General features: G+C 43.8%; 1 protein-coding gene across 1 annotated transcript in view; it reads left to right on the top strand.

The window, feature by feature from the left end:
- Nucleotides 1-23,823, top strand: part of SDK2 (sidekick cell adhesion molecule 2) — a 990,523-nt gene that overhangs the window by 711,024 nt on the left and 255,676 nt on the right. Inside the window, exons 20-22 of the mRNA XM_068126284.2 lie at nt 10,550-10,648; nt 15,959-16,150; nt 22,794-22,915. Coding sequence (XP_067982385.2) covers nt 10,550-10,648; nt 15,959-16,150; nt 22,794-22,915 — 413 coding nt within the window. The remainder of the gene's footprint in view (nt 1-10,549; nt 10,649-15,958; nt 16,151-22,793; nt 22,916-23,823) is intronic.

Here is a 23,823-nt window from a genome sequence, read left to right as displayed (position 1 = left end):
CAAGAGGGGATAACATTATTGGGGGTCCGAGTGATGGAGCCGGACTGGGTATTTATTGGGGAAGAAGGGGATGATGATGATGATGAGGATGATTTGATACAGCGGCAGGGGACCTGGGACAGTCCCATGGAGGACAAGGTTGACCGGGCCCAAAGGAGTTTGGGGGATGAGGTGAGTTGGTCCGAGGAGGTGGTTGAGGTGACCAAGGGGACCCTCACCGTGCACTCTGATTGGGCAATGGAGGCTCCAAAATTGCAGAACCAGTTGGGGGAGTGTGTTGGCTCCGGGCTAGATTTGGACATTGGAGAATCGGGAGATCGAGCCTCAGGAGATTTGGTCCCCCTAGGGAATGTGGTACAGCTGCAGGGAGGGGCAGAACAACCGGTGGTAAAGATTGTTACCTGCAGCTGCGGTTTGGGACGGGGAATGCAAATTGTAAAAAGGAAATCTAAAATAAAATAAAAATGGGAGTTGGATTTGGAACATCCATGGAGGGAGTTGGTCCCCGGGCTGCGGAATTCGGACCAGGCGAGGTCATTGGTGATGGCCTCGGGCAGAAGTTGCCCCTTTAAAAATTTGGGTACGCCAGCCAGCTGGGGGGCTGTGCTGGCGAGATTTGGACATGGGGTCCAGCCATGGGTGTCATGGTACGACCTGGGCCCCATGGGGGGTCTGGTGGAGTGTGGCATCCCTTGTCCATCGGGGCGCCGTCCGAGCTGGTGGCTCGGGCTGACAGGACCACCGGATCCTGGTGGGGGTTAAGACCTCCAGGGGGGTCGGAGGTGGTTTCTCAAGCCTGGGATGGCATTTATTGAGGACCTCTAGGGGGAGGTGTTATGGGTCACGCTTTGGTGGTGGCACCGCGGACGGCCAACTTGGGCCTGATGTGGTGACCACCCGGGCATGCAACCTGACACCCTCTCCCTGAGACTCTGGGACAGCCAGCATGTGGTGACCTGCCATGCTGTGCTGGGCTATGGACGCAGGTCAAACCGAATGGACAGGGGCGGAGATAGCCTACCGGACAACCATTGGGGCATCTGTGGAATGTGATGGTGTGAGAGTGACCTTCCACAGATGTCTCGTTATGATTTATGGACTCTCGGTTTTGGAAGAGAGCCATGGAAGTGTTGAATCGGGAGATGTGTAACGTGTCGAGCATATGGGCCATGCTCGGCTGGCATGTGTATGGCAAAGCATCTTTCTTTGGTTGAGATTAGTGAAATGTGGAAAATGTTTGGCATGGGTAATCTGTGGGTTAGATGCAAATTTAAGGGTGAATTTTGTGAAGATAAATGGTGGACACTGTATATTGACACCATTATTGATCCAGGTGTGCTAGACCAGAGTGTTGGAGGCTGGAATAAAAATTAATAGGTTAGCAAGACAGCCTTCAATTGGTTGCGTGGGTGACTGCGCCAATATTTGGGACGCGGAGTCATGGGGATGTAGTTGTGTAGTTGAGGGTCAACGTGGTGCTATGGGTGTCCGAGTTGTGTGGACCATGTCTTCTGGGTGGGTCTCCTCTTGGAGCATGGCTGTCAACTGGACCTTGGTGTGGTCAAGTGTGGGTGAGCACTGGGGGGGCTGCAGTTTTGTGGTCGGACTGGGGGATGATGTGGAAGTGCAGGGGACGTGGCTGTAGGGATGCCACGCACTGCGACCGTGCCCCCAGGGCCGAGGTTGTGTGTGTGGTAGTGTGTTTTTGGCAGCAGGTGCTCACCACATTGGCCACCTGGGGCTGGTGCAGCTGTGTTCCTCGCAGCGGGGCCGAAGGATGGATGGTGGGTCGCACCCTTATGGACACTCATGGGCCATGTTGGCGTTTTGACTGCTCACCTTGTCCCAATGACCCTTGCATGGTAGGGGTGCAGAGCTGTCGTGGCCACAGGTAGTTGTGTCGTGATAATCACCGTTGGATGCGGATCCACATACCTGTCAGTATAGTGAGGACAAAAGAGAAATTTGGTGAAATTTGGTAGGCCCAATGAGAAATTTTGGGATTGTATGGGTGGATGGCACCTTTGGACTTGACCAACCAGAAGTTACCTGTACATCAAGGTAGGGGTAAGGCCTTAATGGTTACTGTCCCAGGCTTCAGGACTTGCTTGTGGAAATTTTGGGGACATGTAATTTGGAGTTGGGGGGCGGGTGAGAGTGATGACATGGCCGGTGAGGGGGATAGAATATGTGCCACAGAGTCTTGTGGGTGGTGTTTGTGTTAGTGTTGTGGTTATGTGTTTTGATGTGGTCGTGAGAGTGGAAACTGAGGATGAGTGGTGATTATTGGAAATGTGCTTTTGGAAATGTGTAATGGCAAATGTGAATTGGGGATTTCACATAAGGCAGGCCATGGCAAAACTCTTATGACATCTTTTTGTACCATCTTTTCTGGAATTGTGCTGAGTTGTGTTGAAAATGGAATGGCAGTGGGGGAGGAAATATCTTTTGGGATTTTGTGGGTGGGGAAGGTGTGTGTGTCCGCAGGTACGGATCAAGCTCTGTGGAGCGATGCCTGCGGCCCCCCCTCTGCAGCGATTACCCCTGGCAGCCAGTGGTATCTGGAAATTCGAGCTCATCGGTGGAAGGTCTGGTTGGGCGCTGTGGGGTAACGGAGATCCCCGGTGACCCGTGTAGCTGTGCGGAAGCAGGAGGCCACAGAGGAGGAGCCTGGTGTGTGGAGACCATCACCAGCGAGGTAACGGCAGAAAGGGGCTGTTGGGCTGCCACGGGGCCAAGAGGTAAAGGGGGGGGGGGGGGGCAATGAACTTGTAAGTCGGTTGACTTGTTTTGGGACTGCGGGCACCACAGCCTGAAGCGCCTCCACCATCTTGCTTGTGCGGTACCTCCCTGCTGCCTAGTTGAGGAATGCACACATGTATACGACATCAATGCCATGGTCCTGCCGGGGGGGGGGGGGGGGGTGAAATATGTGCTTTGAAATGATTTTGTGTGCAAGGAGTGACGGAATGAGTGAGTGGTTAAGGGGTTTGTGTTGAATGAATGTGGGCGAAATCCACCGAGCCATGTCACTCACCTGTAACATCTGGACAGGGCCCGTGGAAATTTAGGGGCGCATTGGGGATGTCCCCGCAGGTAAGGTTGTGTCTTGTTGCATCCACCGGGGGACGCAGTCTGCAGACCGGGGTTGTACAAATGCATAGAGTTTTGAATTTTTGCAAGATAAGGGTAAGTTTTGTGGGTAAGGTAGGATTTTTGAGTTTTGTTTTTTTGTTTCCTCCCTCTGCAGGAACAACGGATGAGATCATTGTAAATATTTGATTGCATGATTGTTAAGGGGATTAGCATGTTAAGGAGTATAGGTAGGAAGTCCGACTCACTTCCCACAGCCCTACTGATTTATTTCATAGGCTATGTAGGTGTGAGACAGTAAGTATTAATGCTGGAATGGTAACGCCTGCAGTGAACCTTGCAGGAGCTACGATTCCAAGGGGGGGTTGTGTTATGTCGGTAGGGTAGTGATATGTAGAGCCAGATAGATCTGTGTAGGTAACGTGCTTCGTCTGTCGCGGTAAGGAATCTGACCTGTAATAAGTTTCATGTGTAGGCGTTTTGTCGGTTAAGAGTATACCTGTGAGCATACCAGGATGTTTGAGTGATAAGTAGAGTAGGGATTAAAGAGTAGCTCCCCTGTGTGTCACACCTGGTAGCTAAACCTTTGTCCCTCATGGCAATGCACACAATTAGACACTTATTTAGGATCTCCTTAGTGCAACATTAAATGATTCCCTTCCCTGACATGACTTTGGAAGACGGACAGGCAAGGGGGGGGCCGGCTCGGGGCGCCGCCGCATGGACCGCGGCCAGCTGCACCTACGAGCTATCACCACGCTACATGCTACGTGCTATCACCACGCTACGGTCCTGTGATTGGTCGGCGCACTGGGCGCGAACCTCCAGCCAATGAGTGCGAGAGGCATGAAGCTGGAAGGTTCGGTGAAAGTCGCTGGTTGGTAGCGCACCATGGCTGACGTCACCAAAAAGGTTATTTAAGGGAGCGCCGAACGCCATTTTCTCTCTTCTCTTCTTCGTCCTTCGCAGCTCTGGCAGTCTCTAGCGGCTCTTGAATCTCTTGCGGTTCGTGCACTTCTTTGCACAGCTCGCCTTTTTGGACATCCGGCGCTTCGTCTTGCGCAGCCCATGTTGAGTTGAGTCATAGCCCGTGTGGAGTTCGCTTGCTTCTTGCACGTTTGCTTTGGGGGAGCTGACTGGGACGTGGCAGGCAGGTGTGTGAAGATCGACCTCGCTTGGAGCCGCTAGCCTGCGTTGGACGTGCGGTGCTTTTCCTGTTGTGGGACCTCGTGGGTGCTTTGGAATTTGGAGCAAGGCCTGGTGGTGCGCGAGCACGAGCGGAGCTTGGAGCCGCATGGTGGACGATACCAAGACAAGACGAGGGACAGATAAGGCCAATCCCCATTACATTTTACACAACGTGTTCTTTTCCTTTAATTCATATTCCTGTGTCTCGTTTCTGATATCTGTGTGTGGGGACGTCCCAATTTAGGCTTCTTATTAGTTTATTATCGCGTTTTCCTGTTCCTGCGTTCCAGTTCAATAAACCCTTGTATTATTTTCCTTTCCCATTCAAACCTGTGCCCGCTTGAGTTGATTGCCCCTACTGGGTCGGGGTGTCGCAGTTAAGCGCTTGCGCAGCCTCCATTTTCCTTCTTCCTCCCGCGTGACCATAGTAAAATCCGTATTGGTTATCGCCTCCATTAAATCCGTTTCGGTCCATCCGCGACCTTCTGGTGTTAACCGGAGTCGCACGACAATATGATTGCAATCAGTTCAGCCGTTTTTGCGGTACCTTCAAACGGACAGACAGACGGATGGACGGACATTATTGGTGAATTAAACTAAGATATATATATATATATATATATATATATATATATATATATATATATATATATATATATATATAATTTTGTAGGTTTGAACCATAATTTACAGAGAAGGCAGATTGACATTGTATGTGAAGATTGAGAAGTCATCTGTGGGTCAGGATCAGCTGACTAACTCTCAAAGGGCTCATGGAAAAGCTTATATGTGCATCGTTCCTGGATAAGGACATTCGCAGAGACAGAAATGTACTGTTAGCTGAAGTGTAAGTGTATTAGCATGAGACAGTAGTTAAACTGATAAAATATATTGGATTTTAACCTACAAAAAGCATCAAGGAATTATTGACATGCTTAGATGGGAATAATAGGCCAACCTGAACTGCAAAATGTGAGCGTCGAAATCTTTTGTTCAGTGCTTTGTTTTGCTCCCGTTGGTACATTCCTCATGAGTATAGTGTGGGAATTAGGCTCTCGTGGTACCGGCATTCCTTAAACCGATAATGCATGGTTATTTTGTCAACTGTTAGACATTCACCTTTCCCAGTTTGAGGAATGCTATTTTCAAGTTGTACCACTCCAACAGTTTTATACATTATAGTTCTGTGCAATCATGTGTTGCACCTCGTGATCAAACAAATTTGCTTGCGACGGTGCATGCAAAAGTCAATGTGTGGTATCTGCTCCCGAATAAAGTAGCTACCACCACTACTGCCGCAAGCATTCCCATGTTGTTTGTCGGGTCAGTCCGTGAAGGTTTGTGGCCCAATATTTTTCAAACCTGCTAGCGAGGACTGGTGTTCAACTGAAGCTGATTTGGATAGGAATTTGTAATTTGTTCAGGGTGCTGGCAATACCTTTTCTACACGTCACGAAAGACGTACCATAGGATGTTTGGTATCCACCAAAGGGACACAAGCCTTAATGTCCATCTGAGAGGGGGAACACTTTCCCTGCTTGCAAAACCAATTTGAGGGAAGTTTATTGTTCTGTTTGGGCAAGTGCTGTGCTTACTCTGCACCAGTGCACCATCCTGCCAGACTATCCTAAAATGACCCAGGTAGTATACTAAAAACACCTATTCTTGCTTTGTATTGCTCTCAACAGAGGAGAGGTTATTAGTCCCCTACCGGTGTACACCGGAGGGGACTATGGGTTTGCACGCTGTCCCTCCGTCTGTCAGTCTGTCCGTCCGTCAGTCCGTCACGCAAAGAACAGTTTTCCGGACTTATTTTTCTAAACTCTTAATGCTAATGATTTCAAACTTGGCACATGGTTTCCTCATGATAAGTTACAGATCAAGTTCGAACTTCACGACGTTTCAATCATTTTTGACAAAGTTATGGCACTTTGAACTTTGGGAATTCTGATAATTCTGATGATCCTTAACTCAGTGCCATTTGAAGTTTTAAGTTCCTTTAAAAAAGATTTTCTCTGCAATAATAGGACCGATTGAGATCAAATTTTCACCGTATGGGGAACTCGGTCTGAAGAATATTTTAATGGTAATTATGACGTCACAGGTCACGTGGTTCGGCCGCCATATTGTTTTTTGTGAAAACACGAAAACCCCTTTTTCTCTGCAACGGCTGAACGGATCGACGCCAAACTTTGCAGGCAGAATCGCATACCCATGACAAACAAAAACGTCAGCGAGCATGACGTCATGCGTCACATGGTTTCAGAGGTATGACGTTTTTAAGCATGAACATTTAAAACCGAGCCGCTCCCTCATTTTTGATCCAATCGAGGGGAAACTTCACAGATCTGTTCAGCATTTCAGTCTACTAAAATGTCCTTTTGGAATTTGCGATAGGGCACGTGGTTTGGCAGATATCGTTAATTAAACGAAAATATGAAAAAAATGGATATCTCTTGTTTATTCTAGAGTTCTCCTCAAGCCGCAACGCCCGCCATTAGCCTCGTCTCGCGAACGTCAAAAGCACGATACAGCGCGTGCTTTCGTGAGGGGCGGAGCCAAGCCGAGCAACATATATATACACATCAATCATTGATCGTGAACCGGATAATATATTAAATTACTGATATTTAGCGACTCAAAAGGTTCTTTCTCAACAACTTCTTTTCTCGTGCTTCTGCTGACCTGTCTGCAAGGTGTATAAATCGAAGTCCCGAGTGCGAATCACAGGTGAGCCCGTAATTAGCGATTGGGAACGATTCAGAACCTGTGGGTGAATAACCCTGGGTAATTTCCCCAACAGTTTTCTGGATGACAGACTGCCGGTAGGGGACATGTATTGCAGCGCAATACTCAGAATGATTCTTGAATTTGGGTCCGTGTGCTTGTTACTTGGCAAAACATTTTTTTTTTTTTGGTAAGTATGTTGATCACTCCGGTTTGTTTGTGTGTGTGTTTGTTTGTCTGTCTGCGTACTTATACTTGCCTACAGGTCACAATTTTAAACCGATCTTCACTAAACTTCATCAAATGGTAGAGTTGGTCATCTGACAAAATCCTATACATTTTTGAGACTCAAAGGTTAACATAGGCCAAAGGTCAACAACCTTTTCAAATTTATAAAATCCTCAATTTTCATCCGATTGACTTCAAATTTGAATAGGATTTATATATCAGCTAAGTTAATTCAACCACCAACTATTTTAGAGATCAACATAGGCTTCACCTTCAGGTGAAGGTGGGAGTGCATCAGGGGTCGGTACTAAGTCCACTACTATTTGTAGCTGTGATGGAGGTGCTGGCTCAGAACGTAAAGGAGGGTTTACCATGGGAGTTGTTGTATGCAGATGATCTGGTGTTGATTGCAGAAAGTATGGATGGACTGAAGGAAAAGATGAACAAGTGGAAGGAATGTATGGAGACAAAAGGTCTGAAGGTGAATATCGGAAAGACGAAGGTGATGGCAAGTGGTAAAGCATGTGGTGAGGTGGAAAGAACTGGGAAGTGGCCCTGTGCTGTGTGTAGGAAGGGTGTCGGAGTGAACTCCATTCAATGTTCAATGTGCGCTGAGTGGGTTCATCAAAAATGTAGTGGTCTGAGAGGGTCATTAACCAGTGTGGCAGTTACATTCAAATGTAAGGTGTGCACAGAGGGAGCTGCAGATGGAGGAAATGTTGAATTGGATCTTGGAGGCGGCGTGAAACTGGAAGGTGTGAAAACATTTTGCTACCTCGGAGACATGCTGAATGGAGAAGGTGGATCAGACTCGGCAACGGTTGCTAGAGTGAGATGTGCATGGAAGAGGTTTCGGGAACTGAGTGGCGTGCTGATGATGAGGGGAGTGTCGTTGAAGCTGAAGGGAAAGGTGTATCTGCATGTGTGAGAAGTGTTATGATTTATGGGAGCGAGACATGGGTAATGAACGTAGAGCAGCAACGAAGGTTGGAAAGGGTGGAAATGCGAATGGTTCGACGGATGTGCGGAGTATCGTTGAGAGAGAGGAAGACAAATGATGAATTGCGAAAGATGATGGGAATAGAGCCTGTGATTGATGCTGTGAAGAGGAACAGGTTGAGATGGTTTGGTCATGTGTTGAGGAAGGATGAAAGTGACTGGTTGAGAAGAGTGATGGAAATGAATGTAGAAGGAAGTAGAGGACGGGGAAGACCGAGGAAGACTTGGCTAAAGATGGTGGAAGAAGAAATGCGGGCAAGGGGGTTAACAAGGAGAGATGCAGAAAATAGGGGAAAATGAAGAAGATTGTCATGGGAACCGCAAGGCTAACCCCCGCTCTAGTAGGGAAAATGGCCTTTACAATGCATGTTGTGTTGTTGTAACATAGGCCAAAAGGTCAACATAGGCCAAAAGTTCAACAACCTTTTCAAATTTCTAAAATCCTCAATTTTCATCCGATTAACTTGAAATTTGAATAGGATTAACATATCAGCGAACTGAATTCACCTTCAACCACCAACTATTTTTGAGATCAACACAGGTCACAAGGTCAACATCGGCCAAAGGTCAACCACTTTTTCAGATTTTAAAATCCACAATTTTCATCCGATTCACTTGAAATTTGAATAGGATTAACATAGCGAACTGAATTCAACCACCAACTATTTTTGAGATCAACATAGGTCACGAGGTCAACATAGGGCAAAGGTCAACCACTTTTTTCATATTTTCAAATCCTCAATTTTCATCCGATTACCTTGAAATTTGAATAGGATTTTCATATCAGCTAACTGAATTCAACCACCAACTATTTTTGAGATCAGCATAGGCCAAAAGGTCAAAATAGGCCAAAGGTCAACAAATTTTTTTTGAATTTCTAAAATTCTCAATTTTCATCCGATTGTCTTGAAATCTGAATAGGATTTGCATATCAGTTTAATGAAACCAACCACCAACTATTTTGGAGGTCAAATAGGCCAAAAGGTCAACATAGGCCAAATTTCTAAAATTGACAATTTTCATTCGATTAACTTAATTTGAAGAAGATTTGCATATCAGGTCACATAATTCAACCACCAATTATTTGTGAAGTTAAAAGGATGCTCTACCAAGTGCCAATCTACTTTGTTCTCTTTTGCCAAGTGTCGCTCTGTGAGTGATTTTTTTTTTGTCTGTCCACACAGAATGTCAGTATGTTTATTAATTACGTACAATTTAAATTATGAGTACGTAATTAAATACATATTATTGCAATACGTGAACATCTACGAATTGCATATTCGGTAAAAGTGAATACGTTTATTAATTACATACTATTGGAACGTTAGTACGTCTTAATTATGTACTATTGAAATTTGAGTTTGTCTATTAATTACATACTATTGGAATTGTGAGTATGTCTATTAATTACATTCTATTGGAATGTGAATACATCTACTAATTACATACTATTGACATGTGAGTACATCTATTTATTATGTACTTTTGAAATATGAGTATGTCTATTAAATATACACTATTGGAAGGAGACTACATCCATTAATTACGTACTATTGTAGTGGTTCTCAACTGGTGGTCCATGGTGATTTTTTTTTTCGGTTGTCCACAGGAACATTGTCCAAAGTCACACGGCGTGGGAAATAAATTTCAAACCAAAATGTTGGTTGTCTAATCTTTTTTTTTATCATGTCTCAAAAAGGAGGTGGTCCACAATTTTTTTTGATTGGTCAGGTGGTTCGTGGACTGAAACGAGTTGAGGATCACTCTACTATTGGAACATGAGGCGGTTCATTAATTTCATTTAATGTATATAATAAACCAAAAATACTGCGTTGTTTGTCCTCCTCTGAACCGCGATGTGTACCGTATAGTGCCGTTCAATGGTAGGTGGAGAGGGTATTACAAATCAACTGTGGAGAAACTATGTGACCACACTTACTGTGCTAAGATTAGGCGAGCTATCACCCGCACCTTGGCCACATTCCAAATTTCTTCCCTAACCTACAGAGGGCGTTAGATCAGCAGCACAGCCACGCCTTCAGCCATTGATGTTACTCCACAGTCTTGTCCTGCATACTAAAGAATAGAATAAGCTTGCTGATGCTTTACCAATGTGGTCCTTACTGATGCTTGCTTATTATGCTTACTGATGGAGAAATTACTGATGATTATGCTTTACATGCTAATGTCTACATTATGGATGATTTTAACCAATTTTCCAATCACTCAAACACCGTACAAAACAGCTCATGGCAAGAGTCTGCACTATCTGATTGCTCTTTATTGTTTTAAAAATCCTGTTTGTATCTTCCAGTCCCTGACCCAGTAGGGAATTTAAGATTTTCAGAGATTCTGGACACGTCGTTGAAAATCAGCTGGGAAGAGCCACGTGATAAAAATGGAATTCTTTTTGGTGAGTGTCACAACTTTTAGTTATTGATTATTAGACGAATTTCTTTAAATTTTGTCAGCATGATTAATGCAATCTCATGATGTGTTTTGTTGTTACTGCTTGAGCATTCTTCTTTGTACACTCCTGATGTGTTTTTAAGAAAACAAGTTATTATAGAACTTCCTCTACCTCGTGACGAGAAACACCCATGGGAAGCAACTTCTCTGTCTTGGTTTTCCAGAATCATTTTAAAAGTTCCCAATTTACATAGGCCTGCACAAGTATTCGCCTCCTCCAAAGTTTTCACATTTTGATGCCACCTGAGCTGCTTATTTCATGATGCTTTCAAGTCAAACTTAATATTTAAAATCTTCACAAGCTACTCCAAAGTCATAAAGCTAAAAAATGCAGACAAAATGTGAATAAGTTAGATTAACGGTGAAGGTGGCTGCCTTATGATCTTAAGGTCTTGAGTTTAAGCCCCTGTCATGCTGTTAAACAACACCAGGTGGGTTGACTCAGCTTGTCATCCTTCCAAGCATCTACTCGGCAAAAGGCTGCATATGAAATAATAATAATAATAATAATACTTTTTTATGTTCTTAATAATTATTTTATTCATGAAAATAAACAGCCCAAATAACTTAATAACCATTTTCCCCATTACCCCATAAGTTTGCGGATTTGCAGTTTATGGGGATTTTCAAGCAGGTAACCACCGTGAATGGAAAGGCCCACCTGTATATACTTGAAGGTTGTGCGGGGTATTGTGTTCTATGAACTCTCGAGTTGTTTCTGGTTAGGTCATCTCAACTCTATTCTCGAAGAGATGAACTTATAAAATGGATCTTGGTGTCCGGATGTCTGTCCGTCCCTCCGTCGTCCATCTGTCTGTTAACTTCTTGCTATTTTTGCTACTCCTCACTTATCACGTGGCTGATTGTTCTGAAACTTGACACATGAATACAAGACAGTGGCCCTCACAATCGCTTGGGCTTCTATTTTTCGATTTCGGATATAGGGTTTTCCAGGGGGGTTACCCCCCAAATTTCGGATCCCTATTCACTCATCTCTTATTTGCAAACCGATTGCTCTGAAACCCGATACAGTCCTTCTACTCAATAGCCCGCACATTGCCCAGGATTTTATTTTTCATTTCGGATCATGGGGACTCCCAGTGGGGATTAAACTTAAACTTAAATATTTTAAACCCCCTGAAACGTTGGATCCCTACTCATCCCTTATTTACCAACCTATTGCTCTAAAACCCAATGCAGCCCCTCTACTAGATGGTCCGCAGGATCTCCGGGTCTTAGATTTTTCGATTTTTAAAAAAAATCAGGTGGCCTCCAAGGGGATGAGGGGTGCCCACCCCCTAAACCCCTTCCATGAACTACAACCTCAAGGGATTACCATCAGCCCACTCGGGGCTGTATATTTTTATTATTGTTTCTGAACAAAACTCCACCTGCTGTTTGGTGTGCAGCAGGGCTGACATGAAGCGTTATGTGGTCGGTGGCCATTGTTTCTCACACACAGTCCGTGCAGTTTTGGCAGTTGTGGGACATGATCTGTACCTTGCTGCTTCACCAAGCTAGGGGGTTTATTGTATTAGTTAACCACATTTGGTGTTTCATTATCATAAATAAGTGATTGTTTGGTGTGTTGTTCTGACGAGACCCAAAAAGGGCAAAATGATGATCGACAGCTCCACTGTCTATTGGTTAAGACCTTAAATCTTAACTTATAACAGACCTAGATGTGCCCACGGAAGCCATCAAACAATGGAGGTGATGTGGTGCACATGCCCTTGACATACATACATTAATTTCATATTGCTATTATATATACTAGGGCATGCCCGTACTATATCTATATCTAAAATTATATCCCCCCCCCCTCTATTTACATGAAATGGTTTGGTCCAAAGCGAACGGCTTGCGAGTACGGTGACAATCCCCCACCTCTATTTACATGAAATGGTTTGGTCCATTCGCAAAGCCAAAGCGAACGGCAGTTACGAATCGCAGTTACGATGAATCGCAAAGTAGTTTTAATTAGTTTTAAAACATAGTTTAACGCCAACATAGTTTGCCAACGTGAAATAAATGAATACGCTCTCAAATGTGCCGTCCGAGGCAGAGTCTGTTCGGCACGTTCGGCACACGTGATAACTCGCTGCTCTCTGATTGGTTGAATCGTTTTTTGGACATAGCTCGGTAACTACTTGTCCGATTAATATGAAACCTTGAAAAGGCACATCCTCGGGTCCCCAGCAATATACCTGGCAAGTTTCAAGTATATCGGACCGGTAGTTGTCGAGAAACAGCGGTCGCATACACACACACACACACACACACAGACAGAGATTAGTGGAATTATAGATACTAGGGCATGCCCGTACTATATATAAGCTAGGACGTGCCCGTACGTGGGTGCCCGTTCCTTGCCAAAAAAAAAAAAAAAAAAAATTTGTGTAGGGGTGTGTGTGTGTAAACATCCTAGGGCGTGCCCGTACGTGGGTGCAAAAAAACATGCGTGCAAACAACAACAACAAAAAAAAACTTTGAAACCACGTGGCAGTAACGACCACAGAACCCCCCCCCCCCTCTATTTACATGAATGGTTTGGTCCATTCGCAACGACCACAGAACCCCCCCCCCTCTATTTACATGCAATGGTTTGGTCCAAAGCGAACGGCTTGCAGTGTTTGGTAAAGAAATCGCCATAGCTCGGTAACTACTTCTCCGATTAATATGAAACCTTGAAAAGGCACATCCTCGGGTCCCCAGCAATATACCTGGCAAGTTTAAAGTATATCGGACCGGTAGTTGTCGAGAAACAGCGGTCACAGACAAACATACACACATACACACATACACACAGAGATTAATGGAATTATAGATAGATATATATATATATATATATATATATATATATATATATATATATATATATATATATATGTATATATATATATATATATATATATATATATATATATATATATATATATATATATATATATATAGACAGATATAGATATAGATATAGATATAGATATATATAACACTTATTATATACAGTGCTTTCAGAAAGTATTCAGACCCCTTGACTTTTTTCACATTTTGTTATGTTGCAGCCTTGTGCTGAAATCGTTTAAATTCATTTTTCCCTCATCAAGCTACACTCAATACCCAATAATGACAAAGAGAAAACAGGATTTTAGAAAGTTTTGCAAATTTATTAAAAATAAAAAACTGATATATCACATTGACATAAGTATTCATACCCTTTGCTATCACACTTGAAATTTAGCTCAGGTCCCTCCCATTTCTCTTGATCATCTTGGAGATGTTTCTACACCTTGATTGGAGTCCACCTGTGGTAAATTCAATTGATTGGACATGATTTGGAAAGGCACACACCTGTCTATATAAGGTCTCACAGCTGACGATGCATATCAGAGCAAAAACTCTGCAGGCAGAAGGAACTGCCTGCAGAGCTCAGAGACAGGATTGTGTCGAGGCACAGATCTGGAGAAGCCTACAAAAACATCTCTGCTGCATTGAAGGTTCCCAAGAGCACAGCGGCCTACATAATTCTTAAAGGGAAGAAGTTTGGAACCTCCAGGACTCTTCCTAGAGCTGGCCGCCCGGCCAAACTGAGCAATCGGGTGAGAAGGGCCTTGAAAAGAGAGGTGACCAAGAACCCGATGGTCACTCTGGCTGAGCTCCAGAGATCCTGTGTGGAGATGGGAGAAACTTCCAGAAGGACAACCATCACTGCAACACTCCACCGATCTGGGCTTTATGGGAGAGTGGCCAGACGGAAGCCTCTCAGTGAAAGACACATGAAAGCCCGCTTGGAGTTTGCAAAAAAAGCACCTAAAGGACTCTCAGGCTGTGAGAAACAAGATTCTGTGGTCTGATGAAACCAAGATTGAACTGTTTGGCTTCTGTCTCACTTCTCAAATGGCTCACCTTGTGTAGCTTTTCATGGTTGCTTTATGTAGCTTTTTTTCGGCTGAAAGAGCATGGGAGGAGTTAATTAATTTCATAATTCTTGCAAACTGAGGTAGTTAATTAGGTGAGAGCTAATTGGTTATCCCCTCCAATTACGGGTGAGAGATGTGATTGGATCTTGTTATTTATATGTTAACTGCCATTGACAATGCATGTGGTACTTGCTTGGGAACTTCTGTGTTGCGCATTTCTGTCTGCACTGCTGCTGATGAAACGAGTGATGAAACCAGTCCGCTGGCTGAAGTGTGGCAATCAGCAATGGGATTCTCATGTATGTACTACTTGTGAATATCTGCAGCTATAGAGGAACTTGGGTGGAGTTTGAATCAGCAAAGGCTTACCTTGCAGCTTCTCTCAGTTGCTTTAAGCAGCCTTCTTTGAATAGAAAGGCCAAGTGTTGATGAAACCGGTCTCTCAACCGCAATCATCCAAGCTTCAACTGGGACTATAGAATTAATCAATGCTCGGTTCGGCCCTTATATTCAAAGCAGGCCGCATAAAGCAACCAAGAAAAGCTGCACAAGGGCTTATCCTGTGAACCTTTTCTTGGTTGCTTTATTGGAAGGACTGAGTGTTATTACTCTATATAGTATGTAGTATGTAGTATATACACTGTATATATATATATATATATATAGTCCTGGTTACACTGTTCGTCTTTATTGGGGCATTGTGAGTGCGGTATCTCTTTCATAATACCTTTTGCACACCCCTCTGATAAGCATTTGTCATGGGGAGATAAAGCATGCTCCGGCAAAATGATTAAATAGCTGAAACGGTGAAAATTGTGTTATTGCCTCCAATTGTGTCTATGCAATCTCAATAAGTCGCATGATTTTAATTTATCTGTCACCTTTGATCGGGGTTTAGCAAGAAAAAAGGGTTTCTATTGCCTTGGGTAGCGAAATTAGCTTTTGTAATAAGCTCTGATTGTGCTCGTCTCTTGGATGCCTGGCAGTAGTTATAACTAATGGAGTGCTTTATTTAAAACTGAGGACACTGCAAAACGTTCCCTGTAGGCTGATGACCAAAGTTGTTGCATAATACTGTTAAGTTGCATTCACATGAGCAACGTGCACAAAATCTGCTCATTTTTGCAACTTGCCCACATTTGTCATGAATTGCCAAACTATTTCTTTAAGTTTCAATTATGGAGTCTAGCATCTAGCATCATTTTAGGTCATAGTGTCATGGCCACAGCATTTTGTTAGCTATATGGCCTTCTGTCACGACACACTATTGCCCTCCCTGTCTCCATTTTAAGGTTACGCCTGTAAAAGTCATTTATCTTCTCTCTCCTCCACAGGGTACAAGGTTTCTTGGGTGGAATTCAACAAGACTCACAACCGAGTGACCCACAACCTTTCTAACAGCACCCTCGAGTATCGTGTCACTGGCCTGGCAGCTCTGACAACATATGTTATCGAAATTTCTGCTCGCACGACCGTGGGATCGGGTCCCGTAACTGCCACCAGCATCTCCTCCGGCATACCACCTGGTAAAGCCATCTTGTGGATCAAGCAGTAAATTCACAGCTGATTATTATTGACGTTTTGGAATGGTATCCTCTTTGATCAGAATTTTTATCAATATAATCTACATTATTTTTATAAATGTAAATATTCACTCTTTTTATTATTTTTCACGAGCAATGAATTTGGCATAATGTAAAATGTGACTTCAATTCTGAAAATTCCCCTCCCAACCCCAAGTCCTCAGGCCTCCCACTCCGAGTCATCATCTCAACCCCTCCCCTCCCAAAGCCTCAACATCCTCTTCCAACCCCTCTGCCCCTTATCTGCCCCCACACTAACTCTCGTTGTCCCTCCCCTTTTCGTCTTTGAGTCCTTAACTCTCCCTGCCAGTCCCAAGTCCTCAACCCCTCCTCCCAACCCCGAGCACTCAAACCCCCTCGCAATGCCTCAAGCCCCCTATCCCAACTCTACCCACTCACCCCTTCCCCCTCTCCCCCCAACTCTCTGTCCTTCCCTCCCCCTTTCTTCCAATAATTCTTGACAACATTTCTGTTATTGGTCATTCAGAACAACGTTAAAAGTAAACAATGATGGAACTCATGTCTGATGAGCCCACTCATGAGATATGACGGAAATCAAACTCATGTTTAATTCACAATCTCATGAGATCTCACCATTCTTCAGTACAAATAGCGGTTCAGTAAGCTCAATTATAAAACATATAATTCATTCATAATGGAAAAAGTTCTGTAGAATCGGAAATCCTTGGAGAAACACCTGTATAATGATATGGGTGATATGGTCCCTGGTCGAGAATTTTAGAGAAAATCATCAGATGGACATGCAGAATAAGGCTTTTACTATTTGAGATTGAGATGCTCACAAGGAAATGCTCTTTCAGTTCACAATTATTTTTGGCACTATGAATCTATGATCCAAGTCTTTGGTTGATAAATGTTATTGTCTTTCTGGTTGATAAACTTTCTGTCTCATCTACAGTCATATTAACTTTAAAATCTCATGGTGTTTTTTCACAAAGTAAGACTTTTGGCCAGTAGCTTGACCATATCCGCAAAGACAACAATATAATCGAGTTATGGATGATAACCATAGGATGTAGAGAATACGTGTCCTGACTTATTGATATATGGTTATAAAGTTGGAGGATTCCCAACAGTCTGGATGGTCCTAATCACGAGCTCTTGTGCAGCAATCACAGCAATAACTCGGTTGTTATTACCAGCTCTTTATGAACCAATTGCACCAACAACAGTGTCCTGATGACCAACAACTTGCAAACCAATCAAACAAACCCGGTCCTTGTGGCCAACAACTTGAAAACCAATCACACACACATGGTCCTAGTGGCTAACAACTTGCAAACCAACCACTGTGTCCTAGTGATCAGGTCCTTGCAAACCAATCACACAAACCTGGTCATCGTGGCCAACAACTTACAAACCAACCACTGTGTCCTGGTGACCAGGTCCTTGCAAACCAATCACACAAACCTGGTCATCGTGGCCAGCTACTTGCAAACCAACCACTGTGTCCTAGTGACCAGGTCCTTGCAAACCAATCACACAAACCTCGTCATCATGGCCAACAACTTGCAAACCAACCACTGTGTCCTGGTGACCAGGTCCTTGCAAACCAATCACACAAACCTGGTCATCGTGGCCAGCTATTTGCAAACCAACCACTGTGTCCTAGTGACAGTGGTTCCTTGCAAACCAATCACACAAACCTGGTCATCATGGCCAACAACTTGCAAACCAACCACTGTGTCCTGGTGACCAGATCCTTGCAAACCAATCACACAAACCTGGTCCTCGTAGCCAACAACTTGCAAACCAACCACTGTACCCTGATGACCAGGTCCTTGCAAACCAATTACACAAACCTGGTCCTCGTGGCCAACTTTTTGCAAACCAACCGCTGTGCCCTGATGACTCGCTCCTTGCAAACCAATCACACAAACCTGGTCATCGTGGCCAACAACTTACAAACCAACCACTGTGTCCTGGTGACCAGGTCCTTGCAAACCAATCACACAAACCTGGTCATCGTGGCCAGCTACTTGCAAACCAACCACTGTGTCCTAGTGACCAGGTCCTTGCAAACCAATCACACAAACCTCGTCATCATGGCCAGCTGCTTGCAAACCATCCACTGTGTCCTAGTGACCAGGTCCTTGCAAACCAATCACACAAACCTGGTCATCATGGCCAACAACTTGCAAACCAACCACTGTGTCCTGGTGACCAGGTCCTTGCAAACCAATCACACAAACCTGGTCATCGTGGCCAGCTACTTGCAAACCAACCACTGTGTCCTAGTGACCAGGTCCTTGCAAACCAATCACACAAACCTGGTCATCATGGCCAACAACTTGCAAACCAACCACTGTGTCCTGGTGACCAGGTCCTTGCAAACCAATCACACAAACCTGGTCATCGTGGCCAGCTATTTGCAAACCATCCACTGTACTCTGATGACCAGGTCCTTGCAAACCAATCACAAAAACCTGGGCCTCGTGGCCAACTTTTTGCAAACCAACCGCTGTGCCATGATGACTCGCTCCTTGCAAACCAATCACACAAACCTGGTCATCGTGGCCAGCTACTTGCAAACCAACCACTGTGTCCTGGTGACCAGGTCCTTGCAAACCAATCACACAAACCTGGTCATCATGGCCAACAACTTGCAAACCAACCACTGTGTCCTAGTGACCAGGTCCTTGCAAAGCAATCACACAAACCTGGTCATCATGGCCAACAACTTGCAAACCACCCACTGTGTCCTGGTGACCAGGTCCTTGCAAACCAATCACACAAACCTGGTCATCGTGGCCAGCTATTTGCAAACCAACCACTGTGTCCTAGTGACAGTGGTTCCTTGCAAACCAATCACACAAACCTGGTCATCATGGCCAACAACTTGCAAACCAACCACTGTGTCCTGGTGACCAGATCCTTGCAAACCAATCACACAAACCTGGTCCTCGTAGCCAACAACTTGCAAACCAACCACTGTACCCTGATGGCCAGGTCCTTGCAAACCAATCACACAAACCTGGTCCTCGTGGCCAACCTTTTGCAAACCAACCGCTGTGTCCTGTTGACCAGGTCCTTGCAAACCAATCACACAAACCTGGTCATCGTGGCCAGCTACTTGCAAACCAACCACTGTGCCCTGATGACCAGCTCCTTGCAAACCAATCGCACAAACCTGGTCCTCGTGGCCAACTTTTTGCAAACCAACCACTGTGCCCTGATGACCAGCTCCTTGTGAACCAACCACACAAACCCGGTCCTAGTGCCCAACTTTTTGCAAACCAACCACTGTGCCATGATGACCAGGTCCTTGCAAACCAACCACACAAACCCGGTCCTAGTGCCCAACTTTTTGCAAACCAACCACTGTGCCCTGATGACCAGCTCCTTGCAAACCAATCGCACAAACCTGGTCCTCGTGGCCAACTTTTTGCAAACCAACCACTGTGCCCTGATGACCAGCTCCTTGTGAACCAACCACACAAACCCGGTCCTAGTGCCCAACTTTTTGCAAACCAACCACTGTGCCCTGATGACCAGGTCCTTGCAAACCAATCACACAAACCTGGTCCTAGTGGCCAACAACTTGCAAACCAACCACTGTGAATAGAGAAAACGCGGAACCCACGAATAGCAGAACCGCAAATAGCGGGGTCCTACAGACATGCTTCCCTGTCTTCTAGCAACCATTGAAATTGGTTAAAAATACCATGATACGGTTTAAAATACCTTTACTCAGTGTAGTATACTGCTTTATTCTACCAGGTGAGCGCCCAGGGGTATTGCCCCTATTTTATATTGTCCACGTCAAACATAGAAAAATTTCTTCCACTGACAATTCAATTCAAAAGGGGTGCATCACATCCTCTTCATATCAGCATTAAACATGTGAATTTAGTTCGGCACAAATGATAGTCTAAAACAATAGGAGCACGAAAGTGAATACCTGAACGATTAAAACATGCCCGCATTGTTCCGACGTTGTTCCTCTTCCCATTGGTTAAGAACAATGTTAAAAGTAAATAATGACAGAACATTAAATTCACAATCTCCTCCCTCTTTCCTCCCATTGTTAACAACATTGCTATTCTCGTTTGTTAATAATAATCTTAAAAGTAAATAAACAACACTTCTCATTCACAATCTCGTGAGATTCAGACATCTCGTGGTTATTCAGTAAAACTAGTAATTAAGTAAGGCAGATGATTAAAAAACCTTTTTTTTGTTTGTTTTTGTATACAAGATCGAGGCTCGTAAAAGAGCTAACATTAATCACACAAAAAGTCAAACCGACACATAAAACACAAAAATAAGGGGAGTGGTAGACAAGATGGGGAGAGACGGGGAAGGACACAAACACAACATTTGAGAGCAGGGACATCGGGAGAAATGTGGGATGGAGAGGGCTTGTGGGGGGGAGGGGGGGGGGGGTTGGGAGAGGTATAAAACACATGAACACTGCAAGAACTTCCAGGAAAGAAGTTGGAATTTCAAAAAAAGTGTATCTGGTGTGAATTAGCGGGGGTAGAAAAGATCAAGGTTTTGGATGGGGGAAGATAAGAGATGGTGGTGAGCAGCTGTTTTAAAGACCTGGAGGGAGGAGTGGGATTGAAGGGAGTGGGGGAGTTTGTTCCAGAGGCGGGAGAAAAGGGGAATGAAAGAGTGAAGGTGAGCAGAGAGCCTAGATTTTGGCAGTTTAATCATAAGAGGGTTGCAGGCAGATCTTGTGCGACCTGTAGGAATATTGGGGGGACAGAGCATAGAGAGAGCTGGGGGAGCAAGGCCGGAGAGGAGTCGGTAGAAGACAGAAAGACCACCAACCTGCCTGCGGTGAGTAAGTGAAAGTGTTGGTAAAATGACTAACTGGACTGAAAACTGTCTGAGTGATAGGAAGCAAAGATAATTTTGTTGAATTTCTGGGAGAACTCTGTTAAGTTGGAGAATTTCTGGCTGTGAGTTGGAGAATTTCTGGCTGTGAGTTGGAGAATTTCTGGCTGTGAGTTGGAGAATTTCTGGCTGTGAGGTTGTAAGTGGTGACGTAACTCAAGGATCATTATCTATTACTTAGGCAAAGTAGGCAAAGCTCAACAATCAACCAGAAGAAGCACATGATACCAAACGAGATGCGTTTTGAAAGTATAAATACAACGTGGAATTGGTTTGTTTAACGGTGCGTTCAGATATGATGATCATAAAGTTGAACAAACCACACTGGTGTTGTTAAAGCAGTCCCCTATACCAGTACGGAAAGTCTTTCAACAAAAGTTTAAGTGCAAAGCGATCATTCAATTAAATATATTGAACGGCCATTTAACATTGTGACATAATATAATATTTATTAGTAGACTTCAAAGAGGTCCAAAATAAACCTAAACTTAATACTCCGTGAACTCGATGACATCATTGGTTAAGAGTTTAGAGTATCCGCTCTGAGTCGAAGAAGTTGGCATTTCAAACCCCGGCAGGGCATTCATTATATCAAACACATTAAAATATAACATGTTGCTTCTTGATTGACGCTCAACATTTAAAAGGGATAGAGCACAGACATATAGAGAGGGGAGGAAAGGAGATGGGAGGGAGAGGGAGGGGTGATGGAGAGAGGATGGAAGCGAGGGGAGAGGATAGGAGGGAGAGAGAGTGGGGGAGGGAGATGGGGATCGAGTGGGGGAGAGGTGAGTGGGAGAGGGAGTGGGGGAGAGACAGGGGAGTGGGGAAGAGAGAGAGTGGGGGAGGGTGTGATGAAATAGGAGAGGGGAGGGGAGGGAAGGGATAGGAGAAAGAGGAGGGATAGAGAGGATTTGGGTGGGGAATTTTTTTCCTTCTGCATCCATCCTGTGCACCCCATTCCTCCATACCTACCTTATTGTCTGTCCAATTCTCCCTCTATTTTGTCCTTCACCTCCAATGTTGGTCCCCCCCCCACCCCCTCCCATCCTCTCACTACTGTTTATTTTGTCCTGTTGCATCCTGTTCCGTTTTGTGTTTTAGCTCTTCCATGAGCCTTGATATTGTATACAAAAAAACCTGTCATGGGTTGGCAACCATTGCACAGGCTTGATGGGGCGAATTGTCTCTTTCTGTGTTGAAGTTCCTTGGAAAGACGTTCATCCATTATATATTGTGGTTGATGTCTGTCCGTGCGTTTGTCTGTCTCCCATTTATGGCGGTCATTTCCTGCACTGTGTTTGAAAAGCTCAATGTTCACTTTTGAAATGATGATGCCAAATGTTGTTTCGCAACCACGATATTTTGCCCACTTTTTAGACAAATCCAACCTCCACAGCCCCATGTTGCACCACCATTTAGTTGTGGGTGCTATAAGTAGCTCAGAGTTTTGTTTCTGAGTGAAACCAAGAGGTCAACACAACAATCATTTTTTAAAGACCATTAAATATTATTTAAATTTATAGATTAACTGAAACTTTTCCCGCCACATAACGGTACTCTTCCTAGTATAGGTATCTAACCATTATGATGTGCTTGCCCCACTGTTTCCCTGCTCCCCATTCCTCCTCAACCACACTGTGAAATGTAGTAAATAAGTAGAATTGTCGAAACAAGTATGCATTTTTCGATCGTCATTATATTCTGTGTCCATGTCATGCAGAACTACCTGGTGCACCATCGAACCTCATTGTATCCAATATTGCTGCTCGTTCGGTCCTCCTGCAGTTCCGTGCAGGTTTTGATGGGAAAACATCAATCCTTAAGTGGGTAGTAGAGGCTCAGGTGAGAATGTTCATAAAGAAATGTGAATTTAATAATTCAACGTCAATGGAATATTTTCAGATTACCTTACGAGACTTTATATATATATATATATATATCTATATATATATATATATATATATATATATATATATATATATATATATATATATATATATATATATATATATATATACATATACATATATATATATATATATATATATATATATATATATATATATATATATATATATATATATATATATATATCGGAAGTTGTATTAAGTGATATATGAATTGCATTCAAATTTGAGTTCACACCCATTTCCCTTTCATGCTGTGAATCTTCTCCTGTGTTTCTCATGCTGAGAGTCTAGACATCTGTTTCTTGTGCTGCGAGTCTTTTCGTACATTCCTCATGTTGAGAATCTCATCCCTTCTTTCTCGTGTTGAGAGTGTCATCCCTTGTTTCACGTACTGCGAGTCTCGACATCTGTTTCTCGTGCTGAGAGTCTCGTCTCCTGATTCTCCTGCTGTGAATCTTTCTTACCTTTGTTGTGCCTCAAATAGAATCCTCTTCCTGAGGTTATTTTCTAACATCTGTAAAAGTTGAGAATCATCGTGTGATTTATGTGTATTTGCCGTTATGCAAGACAGACTTCATTAGTAAATTAGAGTTTACTCTTTAATTTGCAGATAATATTTATTTTGGAATATGATTCTGTTAGTACAAGGATTACAAAAATGCTAAACAAATTTGGCAAAATAAATTTTGGTTTGAGGTTTGCGAAGGTTTCAAAATTTCTACTGACTTCCTGAAAAAGATGTTGCCACCTTTACAGATGCAAAATAGTGAAATCCAGTATTTTGAAAAACTTCCAGCTTCGAGACTTAGAGCGCAATTTATATTTACCTCTGCCACTGAA

The sequence above is a fragment of the Myxine glutinosa genome, chromosome 10 (assembly GCF_964187855.1).
Source record: "Myxine glutinosa chromosome 10, kmMyxGlut1.1, whole genome shotgun sequence".
In the NCBI taxonomy this organism is placed as follows: Eukaryota; Metazoa; Chordata; class Myxini; order Myxiniformes; family Myxinidae; genus Myxine; species Myxine glutinosa.
Note: the sequence above shows the minus strand (reverse complement) of the source record. Positions and strands in the feature narration are given on the sequence as shown.